Source organism: Caloenas nicobarica, chromosome 5 (assembly GCF_036013445.1).
Source record: "Caloenas nicobarica isolate bCalNic1 chromosome 5, bCalNic1.hap1, whole genome shotgun sequence".
Taxonomy (NCBI): domain Eukaryota; kingdom Metazoa; phylum Chordata; class Aves; order Columbiformes; family Columbidae; genus Caloenas; species Caloenas nicobarica.
In genome coordinates this window covers 31,390,230-31,406,168 of record NC_088249.1, presented here as the reverse complement: position 1 = coordinate 31,406,168, position 15,939 = coordinate 31,390,230, and the positions used below count along the sequence as shown (strand labels likewise).

The 15,939-nt window shown below is 35.8% G+C and overlaps 1 protein-coding gene across 1 annotated transcript in view; it reads right to left on the bottom strand.

The window, feature by feature from the left end:
- The window catches only part of STXBP6 (syntaxin binding protein 6), a 208,256-nt gene that overhangs the window by 17,506 nt on the left and 174,811 nt on the right, over positions 1-15,939 (bottom strand). The window contains exon 4 of the mRNA XM_065635099.1: positions 15,345-15,510. Coding sequence (XP_065491171.1) covers positions 15,345-15,510 — 166 coding nt within the window. The remainder of the gene's footprint in view (positions 1-15,344; positions 15,511-15,939) is intronic.

Below are 15,939 nucleotides of genomic sequence, written 5' to 3'. Positions count from 1 at the left end.
ACTTGTGTGTTATCAACACAGTTTTGGTCACAAATCTAAAATATACCGCTTTACTGGCTCTGTGAAGAAAATGAGCTCCATCTCAGCCAAAAACAATACAAAGCCTTATTCACCTTTTCTCTCTCAAGGCAATCTTTAGTTTACATCTCTCCAGATGCGATTTTGTTGTTGTTGTTTTGTTTCAAATTCACTCCACCAAAGTATTGACATTTATTTTAAGGTGGGTGGGAGAATCAGGTAGCAACATGTCCTGAAGATAAAACACAGGATTTTCCTAAACAAATGGACTGCTTACAGTCATTATGTCAATCCTATTGATTGAGCTTCTGATTAAGTAGTGTTAATTACTATTAAGAAACATAATACACTAACCTGCTACAATGGAGGCACATAAACACAGTGTATTTGTCAACAGATTCACACTTCTAAATCAGACAGGTGACAGTAAGTTCATGTCTGCTACAAACTCCATCTGCATATTTACAAAAAGACTATTTAAGTAGTATATTCAAAATCACCAACTTCTGTTACCACATGAAATAAAGTTGTAGCTCACACGTAAGAATGAAGAAGAGTGAATAAGAACTGGTCAAGGTCAGGATGGAGTCAGTCAAGAGTCTGAGAACATCAAATGCAGCATCTGGCCTGAGACTGACTGCCTGTGCAAGAGCAGCTGCCCTCAGGCAGAACGTGGTCTGGTAATCTAGGACCTATACATTTAAGGGAAATCTTTTAGCAACATTCCAGTCATCTAGGACTGGTATAGCTATGTTTACGACGTCTGAATGTTTTCTCTGCTAATTGTGCACATTTCTCCTATGTTTTGATCAGCTATTGTCAATAATAAGAATCAACTTGAATGTAGCTTGTATCTGATTAGCCACTCTGAAAGAGAGCACTTTGCAAAAGCCACCTCCTCCTCCACCCTCTACACTGTACTTAAGCACTGAAAACACCGCTTCAAAAAGAAGAAAGTGACCACAGGCAGCTCAGGTTTTTTACCTGGCATTAATTCAGATGGGAATTCAGTTGCCTAGAAACAGATTTTTTTTCCAATGAAAAGGGGAAAGAGGAAGTTACAAATTTCTCTAGTCAGAAAGTTTCCCCTAGGCTGACAAGGCTCAGGTCACTCCCACATACTACCCAGACTCAGCAATCAAACTGATAAATTTTGTTAGGAGAAAGACTCATTTAAAAAAAAAAAAAAAAAAAAAAGTTGAGAAAGTTGAGATAGTTGTTCATTACTGCAACACAGCACTGAAGACATGAAGGCAAATCTATTTCTCCACTATAACTTTACCTCTTAAATAGCCACATGAAAGCCTTATTAAACAGCTTGAGTTATTAAGTAGAAGATTACAGAAATAGCATTTATGTGATTATAATCCTATTAGATAATTTCCTCTCACAACTTAATGAACTCCTGTATCACATGAATGGAATGTTCTCTAGATAATTTCAATATTTTAATTATCAGCCAGAAAGGACGACTAAGTGATCTAAAAGACAGAACATTCATAGAAAGTAGTATTTTTGCTAGATTTATTAATTTAATTATAACTTTGAAGCACTTAAAGCTGCAAATTTAAATCTGAACATCAATTTCTCAATTTATCTTTCAAGGATAATGTCCTTCCCTACTTAAAATTTAGACATCTCCTAGCTTAGCCTGAACAGAATGATTTCCATAGACTTCCACCTTCTCTGAAAGGAAACAAAACAGTTCTGTAGTCTTTGCACCTGTCCTGGTTTTGTTAAAAACAAGACCAGTTAACAGGTGACCTTGTTTTTTGTTAAAAACAAGACCAGTAACAAAGAGCGTCTGCCACGGTTTATTGTCACCTTGCCTTAAACCTTGACAGCACCTGAGTCTGGAAAATTTATGACCTTCAAAAGCAGCATTATTTACCAAGGTCTGGTAACTGTTTCCAGTGGTACATATTTTGCACGTAGTTCAGCCTGTACTGACCATGCAGCATTAAGAGTCGCTGTACTCTCGAGTCATGGATCAATGTTTAATCTTTCTAAAAATCTGACGCTGCTCAGGAAAGTAATGCATGTTTCAGACTAAGAAGTGATCTCAAATTAAGACTGATTACGACTTTCCCCTGTTTCGATGTGGGGTAGGTAATTTCTTCTGACACAAATGAATCTTTTAATACCTATTAATCCAAATAGTGGCCAAGAACAGCTGTGAATAAAAAAAGAAAGGCAAATATTGCATATTATTTTGAAGTAGAGAGCATTTTAGATTAAAAATCCATCTTATTTGGTATTTTGTCCAAAGCACATAGACAGAAGGAATAAAAGGGAAAACAGTCAGTTATAAGGACTTTTGAAACCTCTATAAACCTCTTAAAATATGACCCCATTCTTTTTAGTCTTCCTGATTTGCAACATCTGAAATGAAGCCTACATTAGTCCTAGTAATTCAGAATATTTTATACTGTAACAACATGTTATAATATAACCCTAGTTTATCACTTCATTGCTTTTCAATCTGTTACTTACATTTGGATACAATTTCTTTATATGTATCTGTAATCTCGTACTTTTAAGGCCAAATGAAGTTTGATATATCAGTTCTCACATGAGAATACAGCATATTTTTATTCCTGTTACCAGTTAAGTAATATCTCCATCCTGGGAGTTAAACAGATGCTTCCAAGTTATTTCTAACACTAACAAAAAATATCTTGTGAATCATAACATTATACTTTTAAAATATCCTACTGATTATAAAGAATGTAGGAGGTAAAATGATAATCTTAACTGTTCAGCTGCAAAACCTTCATCAGCAAACAATAAAACTAGATAAACTTCATTGACAACTGAGATCAGTTTCTTCCTCTGCTCTCATTATTCACGTCAGCTCTTTAGATTTGCAAGGTACATTTTAAGTTCCACAAAAAAACCCCAAATGAACAAACACAAAAATTAGACTACGGGGTAACATCCCACTTTTTGTTTTAGCCCTGGGTTTAACGTATTTACTGGAAAGAAAGCTAAAAAAGAGAAGAATGTGCTTGTATTTCAGATTCCTGCAATGACTACAGCCTACATAGCCATTCCGGATCTGGACTGCTAGCTATCCAGGGTCTTGCAAGTAATGTCATCACAGCTGCACGAAGCTCAGAAGATGCTGCAAGGTCCACCTGAGGAACTGAGTAAATGGTCTGATTTTAAGACTAATATCATTAGACTACTGATAGTACTCGACTTACTAGTAGAGCTATGCTCAACTTGTCTGCATGAGCTTTTTCATCACAGCTTTGTGTAAACTTTCTGTATTAGACACTGATGGAGAAAAGTTTCTTCACTTTTGCACCACTATAAAAAATGAACCATGTAGACCAATCACAATATCCAGGTGCTCAATAGCTAAATAACTTTGAGCTGAAGTTCCGAGTGAATGGAGTCTGCTATGGTTCCTGAAGGGAGGTGAGGGAAGTCTGAAAGATACTACTGACCTCCATTCAGCAGGAGTGGAAGGATTTGCTATTAAAAATCTGTTCAAGTCAGAAAAGCAATGACTTTCCTAACTGCAAGTGAACACCTGAGAGAACTTTACCTTCTGTACTATCCTGTCCCCATAACCAGCTTTATAGCATCATTTCACCACTAGTCCTTCAGAGTGGGGAAGTAGAAGAGGAGAAAACAGAAGAAAGAATATTTTTTATACAGGTCGTGCAAACTGAAGGTATGTAACAGTAAGCAGAAACAGCAACCAGCCAAGGTACTCATTTTATATTTTCGTCAAATGTAAGTAAAAGCAAAGAGGGAAAGAAACCATCTGATATTACATCTTGTTAGCGGTCTGGCAGCAGAGAGACAATGGAAAATATTACATACATCCATCAGTTACGTATTACTTTAATAAAGAAAAGCTTCTAACAGAATGCAGAGATGAGAAAAATGTCATTACAGAATTTGTTTGTAGCCTGACAGCAGCACAGGGTCTATCACAATTAGCCAGCATAACTGGTCATTTGGTAGCTTGGACCAGCTTCAACCTTCAATAATGGGAAACTTTAGTGATTGCCATTTCACATTTCATTCCACTCCTGGGAATAAAAACAGTGGTGTCCATACCAAGCCTCTTCTCTCAATATATTCTACTGCTGCATAGTTGTAATGCAATGCATTAAAGTCCATAGTGAGTGAAAGTGATATAGATCCAATCTGGTTTGCATTTTATGAGTTTAAATACTGTGAAGAAAAAGGCAGAAAATAAATAAATTATATCCTTAGAAAATTACTATATTGCCACAGTGGGCATTCTGAAACAATCCTTTTGCAAGAGAATTATGAACAACAAAACCCCCAACACTTTGGTCTAAGATATCATCAAGACTACATAGAGTGTTCTATTTCTTGAAGTTTTATATTAAACAATAATGCTAATTCATGAAAAAAATCATAAAAATATCGAGTCATTGCAACTAAATTTTATGCGTTATTTTTCAAATGGCTTGAGTAGCCTGGAAGACATTTTCTTATCTCCTACCTAGACTGATGGTCTACAACTCTGTATTTTAATTTACCTCTTTTCCCAGGTTAGAAATCTAAACAGTTTAGAAACCTGGGCTAGGAGGAAGTTTTCATATAGATGTTCACCTGGAAACCAGATGAAAGATGCCAGACATCCAGAGACCAGCTTTTTCTTCTAAGCTGAAGAAGAACAGGGACTGACATTCTATCCAAATGTGGTTACTGGATATATCTAATTAAGACAGGATGGAATGGCTGTTAAAATTAGTGAGCAGGAAACAGAATTAGACAGAATTAGAATGGGCTATTTTATCCAATGGCATTGCCAGCAGATTTTGTTTTTAAACAGTTAGGTACACAGAACTGAAATGGAGGAGAGAGATGAAAACACAGATGAACATTGTTTAGCAATAACACACTTAGATAGCATTGTAAATTTAGTTTTGCTGGGAAGAAATTTAACTATGTATTAACAAATAAAGGAACAATTTAAGTTGTTCTATTCCTTTATTCTAACCAGGCTTCTGAATCTGGAAGTCCTACTCCAGGTGACCTGGAAAGGGTTATGTTTTCCTACCATGTGGAACAAAGGGATCACCTCCCAACATCCCAGCTGCTGAATAACGTTTTTTATCCTCCTTCCTCTCAATTCCCAGAAAGTCTAGAGATAGCATATGTAGTTTAACTGGTGTCATTTGCCTCATCTACACACAGATTTAGCATGGACTTCTCCAGTATTTAAACATTGTTCTCTAATTCATTTTTTGGAACCTCTAAAAATGGGAAGGTCGGCCATATTCAAAGGTAGTTTGAACTGCAAGAACATAAATCAGAGCGAAAACAATCCTGATTTTTCTTTTTTTCCCCACTGTAGTGGCACATTCTGAGTTCTGTGTTTTCAAATACCAGGTTTACAAGAAGGCAAAATGTAAGCCACAGACTTTCATAAACAAACAAAAAACCCCCACAAAACACAAACAAACGAAACCCAACAAAAATACGCAGCCCCTTTACTGTAGATGTTACAAACTAAAACAGCTCTATCAAATGAACATTGCATGTGAAAAATCAGAAAGGAAAACTAAATGTCAGAAAAACTAAATGTTAGTAAACAAGACTATTCAAATAAGGTCTTCTGCGCATTCTTATGCCAATATGGGAACTGTGGAAAATGAAGGAGATGCTAAAATCCTTCAGAAGAGAAACGACCTACGCTACCAAAGCAGCAAGAGAGCCACTGCTGTGAAACCAGATGGGGGGGGAATATGTGTACTGAACTGTTCTCACCTGTGTCAACAGGACAGGTACAGAAGACTGAAAATGTCAACACTAATGAATTCCTGCTAGTTATGAAGGACTACGCTGTATTAAATTTAGAATGATTTTTGGAATAGAAACAATGCTGGAGAAGATAATTTAGACTCCATATTTACTTCATTCAGATGTACAGTAATGTCACTGCCTCAGGACTTTTAAAGGTCCAGTTCATGAAAAATATGTCGTATGGGATTTTTACCTAGCAGATCAAGAAGTGATTCTGAGACAGATCAAGTTCTGTCCTTTCTGACTGAAACTGGAAAGAATCAAAATTCAAAAAGATAATAAAGATACTCTGGAGAAAAAAAAAATCAATTCACTAAGCACCAGATGGTTCCAAGCAGTGCATTTCAAATGAGCTTGTGGCTGCGTGATTCTCAAACAACATGAGGTCAAATGGCTGGAGCACTGACATTTTAAGAAAAACTTATTTAATGCTTCATCTGAGTTTTCATGTCTCAAGCAACCTAAGAATTTACACAGAATTCATTCTCAGGGATTTAAAAAGCTCACAAATATTAAGAAATGGATTTGGATTCACACAAAGGTGTGTCCCATACAGGTGTTCTCAGCAGTTTATTTGCAGTTGTTACTCATGATGCAACACTTGCAATCACCTTCCAGACTGAGGAAAAATGGCTTCACAAAATGAAGTAACAGTGACCTAAAGAAGAAACATAAGAAATACTGGGTTGCAGGAAGAGAAAAGGAGGATTTTAGTTTTTGAAACAGCTGGGCATTCATGTGGTGCAGTTTTCCTTTTTAAGGATTTCATTTGGCTATCATCCAAGGCTTTTTTTTGGTATATGTTCTAATGTTCTGAGGTCATTATGAACATGGACAATTACCATTCCATGTCAGAGCTCAGCTACACCAAAAAATTTTTATTAAGGATGAAAAAACTCTGGCTGGTCTCACAAGGTTACACACAAAGGTGACCAGAAGACAGCCTTCACTGCTCAATTAATGTACAGAAGCGTCAAAACAGAACAAGCACCTAATTCATTTTAAGCAAATACTGATGAATTCCAAAATGCTACAAAATACATATAGAAAAGCAAACACATGTTTTATCTATACAGAAATATATCTATATACAGGTAAATATACTGACTATGTGTAAATTAGACTTGTATTTTCAAACATCTACTAAAAAAACTAAACTAATAAAGCTGTGCAAGGCAAAACAGTAAAAGATACCTCAGTAAAACAAATCTGGGTCAAACTGGCAGTGAATAGCTTTGCCACTATTACCATAAATTATATTCAAGACAAATTCCACCCCTGGGGTAAGAAGCACCTTAAACAGTCCTCGAGGTGGGCTTACAGGATTAACAAACTGTGGATATAACTACTCAGGTGTGCTAAGACTAATCAGTCAGTGAAGCAGAAAAACATTAATTTTTCTTCAGCCTACTTACCAGGAATTTTCTTTAGGGAAGCATAGCAAATATCAACTACTCACATCAAGCATTTCAAAGATGTTGCAAACCTCTTATCAATGTCATAATTAGTTTATGAGTCCAGGCAGTTGCATTTCATCTGGAATACAGTAACTTTATTTATAGCTAGAGGATACGCATGTTGCAATGCAACATGGGACCAACATAAGCTTTTTCTTGTGGCAGGTAGCACCGTGGCACTGCGCTTTCTCCTGGAATCAGATTCATGGCCTGACTGACATGCAGAAACTTGGTTCTCTATCAAGTTTATTTTTACAGGCTGTTCGCTTTGTTCCACAAAAGCACTTTTCCAGGCAGAAATGCAGCAAATGCACCAGAACCGACAGTACAGTAACTTGCAAGCCACAATAAACAATATACTCAGTTTAAATGCAATTTCCTAGGAAAATATTTACCAAGGCACAGACACACAGTGAAACAAAATACACACAAGCATATGGCTCAAAGTTGCTGGAATGCACTACAGATACCACAGCAGTTCATCAGAACTGCATTATAAACAAATTGTGTTTTATTTGTAGAGGAGAGAAGTAAATGGAACTGCCACAGTGGATCAGACTGGTGGTCTGTCTAGCGGAACACATTACCACCTTCTCAATGGGATGTAATACTGCCATGAGCAAACGGAAGTAACTACACAAAGAAGTCATCCCCAAGCCTCAATTATTATTAGTTTGCTTGATGATCAGAAGAACAATAGAATAATAGATTACTTCCAATCTTTGCTTATTAATAAAATTATGATTAGATTCATATCTTCATAATATTTTAAATGTTTTTTACATAGGCAGCACATTAAAGCAAGGATTTTCATAGGCTAAATGGTTTTATTTTTCTTTCTGCCTTTGATCTTTTTGTCTTGATCTGGTTTTAGTGTGAATAAATGTTCCATTGAAAAAAAGGATAAGATATTATCTATAATTTTTCAAGTCAATTACATTCACAGACTTTGGTTTCTTCTAGGGTTCAACATCATTATGTAGTTTTGATGTCCTCACCTTCCTGCCTCCAAAATACAGTTCAAATAAAAAAATACTGTTCAAAGTTCAGTCAAAATTACAGAAATTAGAAATTAATAATTGAAGTCTGGAGAATATATACCACAGAGATTAAGAGCCAAATCAACAGGTCACAAATGCCTTTCAGCAAAACTTATCTTCTATATTTCAAATGTACGTCTCCTATTGATGTTTTTAAATACCGGCATTGATGCCGGTACAGCACATTACTGTATATTGCAGATTGGCTATAAAACAAGGAAATATCAAATTTGCAGTTTCATATTACTACAACCTTTACCTTCTTCCAAACTGAGAAATTTATTTAAACTTGAAAACTTTAAACTCCAATCTAATACATTTATAAAAATCAATACTAACCTAAGTTAGTAATATTTTCAATACTAATATTTATACTTAATGAAGGTCCAACCAACCAGGAACTTCCAGAATCATTGTTGTGGTTTAACCCCCGCTGGCAACCAAGTGCCATTCGGCTGCTCCATCATTTATCCCCAACTCTCCAGTGGGGTGGGGGAGAGAACCAGAAAAAAAAAAACCAACAAACACTCTCGTGAATTGAAATAAAGACAATTTAATAGGACAGTAAAGGAAGTGAAACTACTACTTCTACTATTACCAGGCTAAACAAAGAAGTGATGCACAATGCAATTGCTCATCACCTGTGACTGATGCCCAGTCTGTCCAGGAGCAGCAATTCCCCCCTCCAACTCTCTCGGTTTATGCACTGAGCATGATGTTATACAATATGGAATATCCCTTTGGCCAGTTTGGGTCAGCTGTCCCAGCTATGTCCCCTTCCAGCTTCTTGTGCACCTCACTGGCAGAGCACAGGAAGCTGAAAAGTCCTTGACTGCTCGGTAACAGTTAAAAACATCGGTGTATGATCAACATTCTTCTCATACTAAATCAAAACGCAGCACTATACCAATTACTAGGAAGAAAATTAACCCTATCCCAGCTGAAACCTGGACAATCAGTAATTACTACAAAAGCACAGAACTCCACTCTGGCTCTGTAAACACCAAAATCTGGTAATTTGACACAAAAAAATTCCTCATTTCTATGACAAACAGTAATACTCTGCATCCTGAAGATAACATCTCACTTATACCTTCATTCTTTAGAAAAGGCAAGAAAATATATTGCTTAATGCTTTCTATACTATGTTGTCTCAGAGTTATACAGAACAAAAAGGAATCAATCTTTATAATGATAAAGTCCCTTCTCATTTTATGTACCCCTACAGATTTTACAAGAACATAATGCACTTTTTTGCCCAAGATTCTGATTTTAGAAAGTTAATTTAGAGCTCCAATTATACACAATATTTCTGTGGAACAAGCACTCAACTATTCTTATCCATTCTGATCTCAACACATGGCTTTTATTCTTAAGATAAATAAAATCCGTCCAGTTAAATTAAAAAAATGGTAAGCAGAATTAACTTTGACACAAATATGCAGGGCATAAAAGCGAGTATCTGAAATGATCTTTGGCAGCAGACTTATTTCTCTAATAGTTCAGTCTCTAGACTGAGAGTGGCCTTTATTTTCTCTAAAGCAAACAACTACGTATTTGTTATACACGGACAAGAAATACCTTAATAGAATGCAAAAAAATTTATTGTTTCTCTATGGAAACATTGCTAAGATGCATCTGGTCAGTAATCTTAAAATGGCAAAACACCACCAAAATATACTTTGTCCCTCTTTTATATATATATATATATTTTTTTTTTTGGTCAAATTCATGTGCATCAGAGTTAATTTACAAGTGAAAGCCTGTAAGAATAATATGTTCAATTACACACTTTTTTTTCAATGTTCAGTGGCTACCAGATAAGAACAGAAACTAACAACTACCAGATATCTGACAGGATAGAGGGGAGCAATTATTTTTCTTCCCATTCTAATTCCTAATGACAAGTTTTCATTCATCTCCTTTAGTCAGCCATTATTCTTGCACAGTATGGTAAACACTACTATATGCTGACCAGGTCTCAAATGCGTTCAGCTAACACGAGTCAATAGCATACGAAAAAAGAATTACTCATTACTATTCTCACACTGGCAATATATTATTGGAGGAGAAAAAAGAATGATACATTAATAACTCCTGCCAGCTGTTCTAGAGGAAAGGTTACAGAAGCAAAGATGTCACTACTTTGGGCTTCTAAGAATATTTTAATTAATTCGGCAGAATGACTGTTAAAATCAAATTATATAGGTAGGACAAAACTCAAACAAAAAAAAACCCCAACTCACAAGATTACCATCTTTCTTCAACCTCAGGTCTTGCCCTTTTCCAAGGATTATGCATTTTTAACACGTATCTAAAGGTGGCAGTAACTGTTTATTCTTATAAGTCTAGAATTAAACTCTGAAGAGCTTCAAATGCTGTATCACAAGGTTCTACCCAGAAATTAGAGTCAAATTCATCCTCACTGTCAGCCTAATGTTATGTCAAGAATTAAGTTGTTCTAATGAACACAATCTGTAGGCAATAAAATTTCTGCACACCATTCATCTCCAACTTTATTTTTTACATTACTGATGTAAAAGTAACATAATCTGATTAACCTAGCCACTGAATAACAATTAACATAACACAAAGATACTCTAAATTAGGCATATTCCAGTATCAGAACCTGTATGTTAGAAAGATACAGAAGTGGAAGATATTTTCGACATCAGTGAAAAAACCCTCTACTCCCAAATGCCTGCCTTTCCTTTCCTCTCCAAAATAACATCCAGAATGCATGTAAGCCATAGAGAAGACTCTTCTGAATTTTAAACAAAAGGCAAACTTGAAATATTTAGAACAAGATACTAGTGGGAGGAATCTTGTTACAGTCTTCCTAAATTTGAATTTGTTCTTTGTTCTCAGAATTAGCACCCACGCCTTTAATAAGATCTCATTATTGCTTGATTTACTATTGTCATTAATTAAGTTACAGAAAACAGTCTAGACTATTTAACTCTGCAGACTATATCCTTACATGATACTCAAATGAAAATACAGCAAAAATGGTTCTGGAGAAGAAGAATCACGAGCGGTTCTCTGGCCCGCAGGGGGAAGTGAGTGAGTGAGTGTGTGTGTGTAGGAGCAGCATGAATTTCACTTTCTTTGCTCCTATTCTTTCGGAAGGAATAAGGCTCAATAAGACTTGTAAACAAGCCCTTCAAGCTCTTTCATGTTTGGGCCCATTTGAGACAAAGTGTTCTTTAGTGGAAGTTTTTTTGTTGTTTTTGAAAATATGCATTAGCTGCAAGATACACATTACCTATATGATGTGCACATCTATATCATTACATACGTAAAGCACGTGAGTATATGCATATATATATTCTGATAACTTATTTTAAAACACTTGTAAGGTATTAGAAGTTAAACTGACTAACCATCCAAAAAGAATACTGCTTTTCACATCTCCTAGAAAACTCAAAAGAATATAACTCAAAACATAAATGCTGCCTTGGTAGAAGAGATGAAGGGACATGCTTCATTCAAAAATCTGACCACACTAAAGTTTAAGAATGATTTGAATATACTGCTTTGGCTAATTAGCAAAATACCCTAACAAACAATAGCAACAACAACAAAAGCCAAGTTGCAAATTCTGAACTGAATTTAATTAATTTCAAGCTACATTCTCATGTATATGTTTTTTTGGTTTGCTCAACTATAGTTGGACCTTACTTTTTCCAGTCAGGATGAATTTGAGATCAACAACACATTTAACTGTATTTTCCATAAACCACTCTGATACTGCAGGTTTCAGACTAAATGGTTTTTGATACACAGTTGGCCCACCCCTGGACTTCAAACGAGGACCAGAACTGCAGGTGTCTCCCCAGTGTCTGAGCCTGCCAACTACCAACTCACAGAATAGCTTCTAAAGTCACTGAACTGCTGCTCATGGTCACTTAATTACTCTATTAGCCTCAAAGTAATAGTCTAAAACATAACCCAGTGACTGGACTAACTTCACAGTATTACATATTACCAAGGAGACTTGCCTTTAACTGGGTGATATTTCAAAGCTGCTATGACAGTTGTTTACTTATTTTTAATGAGTGGAGGAGGCATGGCTCCTCTAGATAAATACATCTAAATACAAAGTAATGCAAAATGTTCTGAAGATGATGGAAAGATTAGTGAAATATAGAATCATAGAATCATAGAATCATTTTGATTGGAAAAGACCTTTAAGAGCAAATCCAGCTGTTAACCTATCACTGCCAAGTCCACCTATAACCCATGTCCCTAAGAACCTCATCTACACATGTTTCAAACACCTCCAGGGATGGTGACTCCACCACTTCCCTGGGCAGCCTGTTCCAACGCCTAACAACCCTTTCTGTGAAGGCATGTTTTCCTAATATCCAATCTAAACCTCCCCTGGCACCATTTGAGGCCAGTTCCTCTCATCATATCACTTGCTACTTGGGAGAAGAGACCAACACCCTCTATGCTACAGCCTCCTTTTGGGTAGTTGTAGCAAGCGGATAAGGTCTCCCCTCAGTCTCCTTTTTTCCAGGCTAAACAACTGCTGTTCCTCCAGCCACTTCTTGTAAGGCTTGTGCTCCAGACCCTTGTATACTAGAACATTAGGAAAAATGCTAAACAACATTGCAAAAAATAACTTGAAAAAGCTAATTTAATTTATTTAACTATATTATTTTTTATATATGTTATTATATTATATATTCCATATTATATTCCATATTATATTTAATAATATTTATTTTTTCAAAATCTGTATTTTCAAGAATTGCTAGCATTGGTGCTAGAACAATGTTTTTGGAACTGAGTAAGAATTTATCCGTATGCATGAACACGCCCATAAAGCTCGTAATTATAGTATAGATGTGGTATTTCTGTAGAAAACTTAGCATTGCATTAAGAATACCAATCTAAATACTGAAAGGAACAGCAGATGTTTAAACAGACTATTGCACCTTACATATTACAAGACAATTTTCAATAATATGATTGCATTACCTTTTGTAATTATTGATATCAGTTATTTGTAATGAGGACGTTAAAAAAAAATTGGTAGGTTTCTCATTGCTCGGTGAGGCTGACACACAGAGTCACTGGAATTTAGGGTCAACTATCATTTAGTTTACAGTTATTACAGATCCTGTCAAATTTAAACTTATCTACAGGAAGTCTGTAACCCAGTGTGAGGAAAAAGTTGACAGTGTGAAGAAGAGTAGAAGCACTGTATCAATGAGGAGATTTGTTAGTCCTTGGCCCTGTACCATGTCCATAGTCTGTACTGTGCGTGTACAGACAGACTGCATCTGTGCACAGTCTGAACGACAGGCAAGGAATATGGAAATTGTCACCATCTGGTATCGGACGATGGCTGAATAAGCCCTTTTATAATAGTTACGAAGTTGTAATAGAGAGAATGTGGGTATGCCTCATGGACATGGTATGGCCTAGTGTGTGTTAAAAAAGCAGAATTCAAGAAGTTTACGAACCTCAGTGGCATTTTTACTTTTCTTTTTTCACTGTGCTGCCGCTTGTTTAGGATAAAGATTCGTATTTGGGTCAGTTGAATCAGGAACTAAATTTTGGACAGGTCAAGCTTATCAGAATAAAAAAATTCAAAGGCTGAAGTGTGTGGTGGTTTATTAATACTGACTTACTAGCAGGAAGGATGTAAGTGAGCATCATCAGCAAACAGATGCCAAACAAAAGCTTGATATGAGATTTCCTCCATATGAAATAGAAAAATTGTAGAGGATCTCTTCTCCCATCAGTGCAGAAACTGCTCCTCCCTCCTGCCCACCACACCAAAAAGAAAACAAAGGAAATCCTATTCATGTGGAAAGGGAAGAAATGAGAGAGGAAGTTTGCAATAAATTTTCTTCCTTTTTTCTCAGTTTGAGAAGACACTAAAAGGATGATTGACAGAACAGTTTTGACTTATGAACACAAAGTTAGTGGTAACCTGAGCATCAGTAGCTAAAATATAAGGACCAAACTGGAGATTATTTCCCCCTTCATCAAGTTTACCTTTGGTGTTTTAGAGGAAAGGTATGTAAGACAAAATAACAGCCAGAAAAAAGAACATATTAAGGTGGCTGCATAAAATATAGTTCTGATCATAGTGTACAGGAGCATATGCTAGATTTATGAAAGAAAAGAATTATCAGAAAGAACTGAGTAAGGCTCTCCATATTTATGATTGAAGTCTACTAGGGGGAAGGAACAACAACTACACAAAACTTGCACTTCTACAGTTTGGAGACTCACTGAGAAAAACAAATTTTTATTCCAGCTGTGATGAACAGGAGGTGTAACAGTTTTAAAAACTGTTCTGTTTTAGAGCAGACAAAAAGACAACTATTTTCAGAAATTTCAGTCTAAGGGAACAACTAAAACAGTTTATTTTCCTAAAGAATGCTTTGTGAAATATGTGAAAATCCTCCCCTAAAAATAGTTTTTGTTGCTTTGGTAATAGATGGTAAATACCAATTTTACCTATTGACAGATTTTTTTTTTTTAACCTAACCAGAATTTTTTTCAGTCTAACCCTGGAAATTCACCTTAACATCTATGACTTATGAAACATAACAAAACTCTAAACTAACAGATTTCTGTCAAGATCAAAGTAAATTAAAAAAAAAAAAAAAGGGACGTTTAGTAATAACCACTTCTTCATAGACTTGTGAGGAAATAACAATGCAGAACAGGCTTTTACTAGGAAAATTTTCAGACCATCCAGAAATGTTTCTGGATGAACAAAAGTAGAGAGACACACAGCAATCGTGGCTGCTAAAAAGAGGGAGGAGAATAACTTCTCACCAGGTGGGTAGGGGATGTTACCTCTGGAACTGAAGACCAGGGGAGCAAAGGTAGCTGAAGAGTGTGAAGTGGTGCTTGACTGAGAAATGCTGAAGCCTAGAAGTTTACTACTGTGAAGTGAGCATACTCAGATCCATGATTTCAAGATATAATTAGGCTGCAAGCTCATTTGAACACAGAACAGCTCACATGTAAATCTGCACAAAGTACTCTGCTTCAATTGACTTACCTCCCATAATTTTAGATTGGCAGTTGATAAATTCTGGCTTCTTGTCTGTGAGGTATCGCTGACAAGTGTGATGTAGAACCTGAAAGAATGTGCATTTTTCTGAAGCTGTGCTTGCTACCCATTGGTCAAAAGCATTTTCAAATAGTAAATCAAATTCTGGGGAATCCTAGAAGAAAAAAAAACCACACTACTATTATTCCAGTTTTACAAATGATTTCGAGAAAGATATAGAGCTATTATTTTTAAAAGGTATTATGTTGAAAAAAGCAGAAAGGTCATATATCTCAAGACCACCCTGGGATTATTTTTCCTTTGCATATTTTTGGATGCAAAAACAGCCAGGCAGGAAGCTTTTTTCTTGCAGATATTTTTAATGAGGAATATCCAGCTATGACAAAAATGCCTGAAAACAAAATTGTTCAGACCAAAAAATTAAAAGTTGGAATCTCATAAGAAATTCTTGTTCTCTACAGATATATAGTTACTTGTGTCTTTTATATTACGCAAGGATTTATGCCTCTCAGCACAAAATCTACTTTCACACTATAGATATTATTCTGCTCTGCATGCTCAAACAAAGAAGGAAAACAAATAG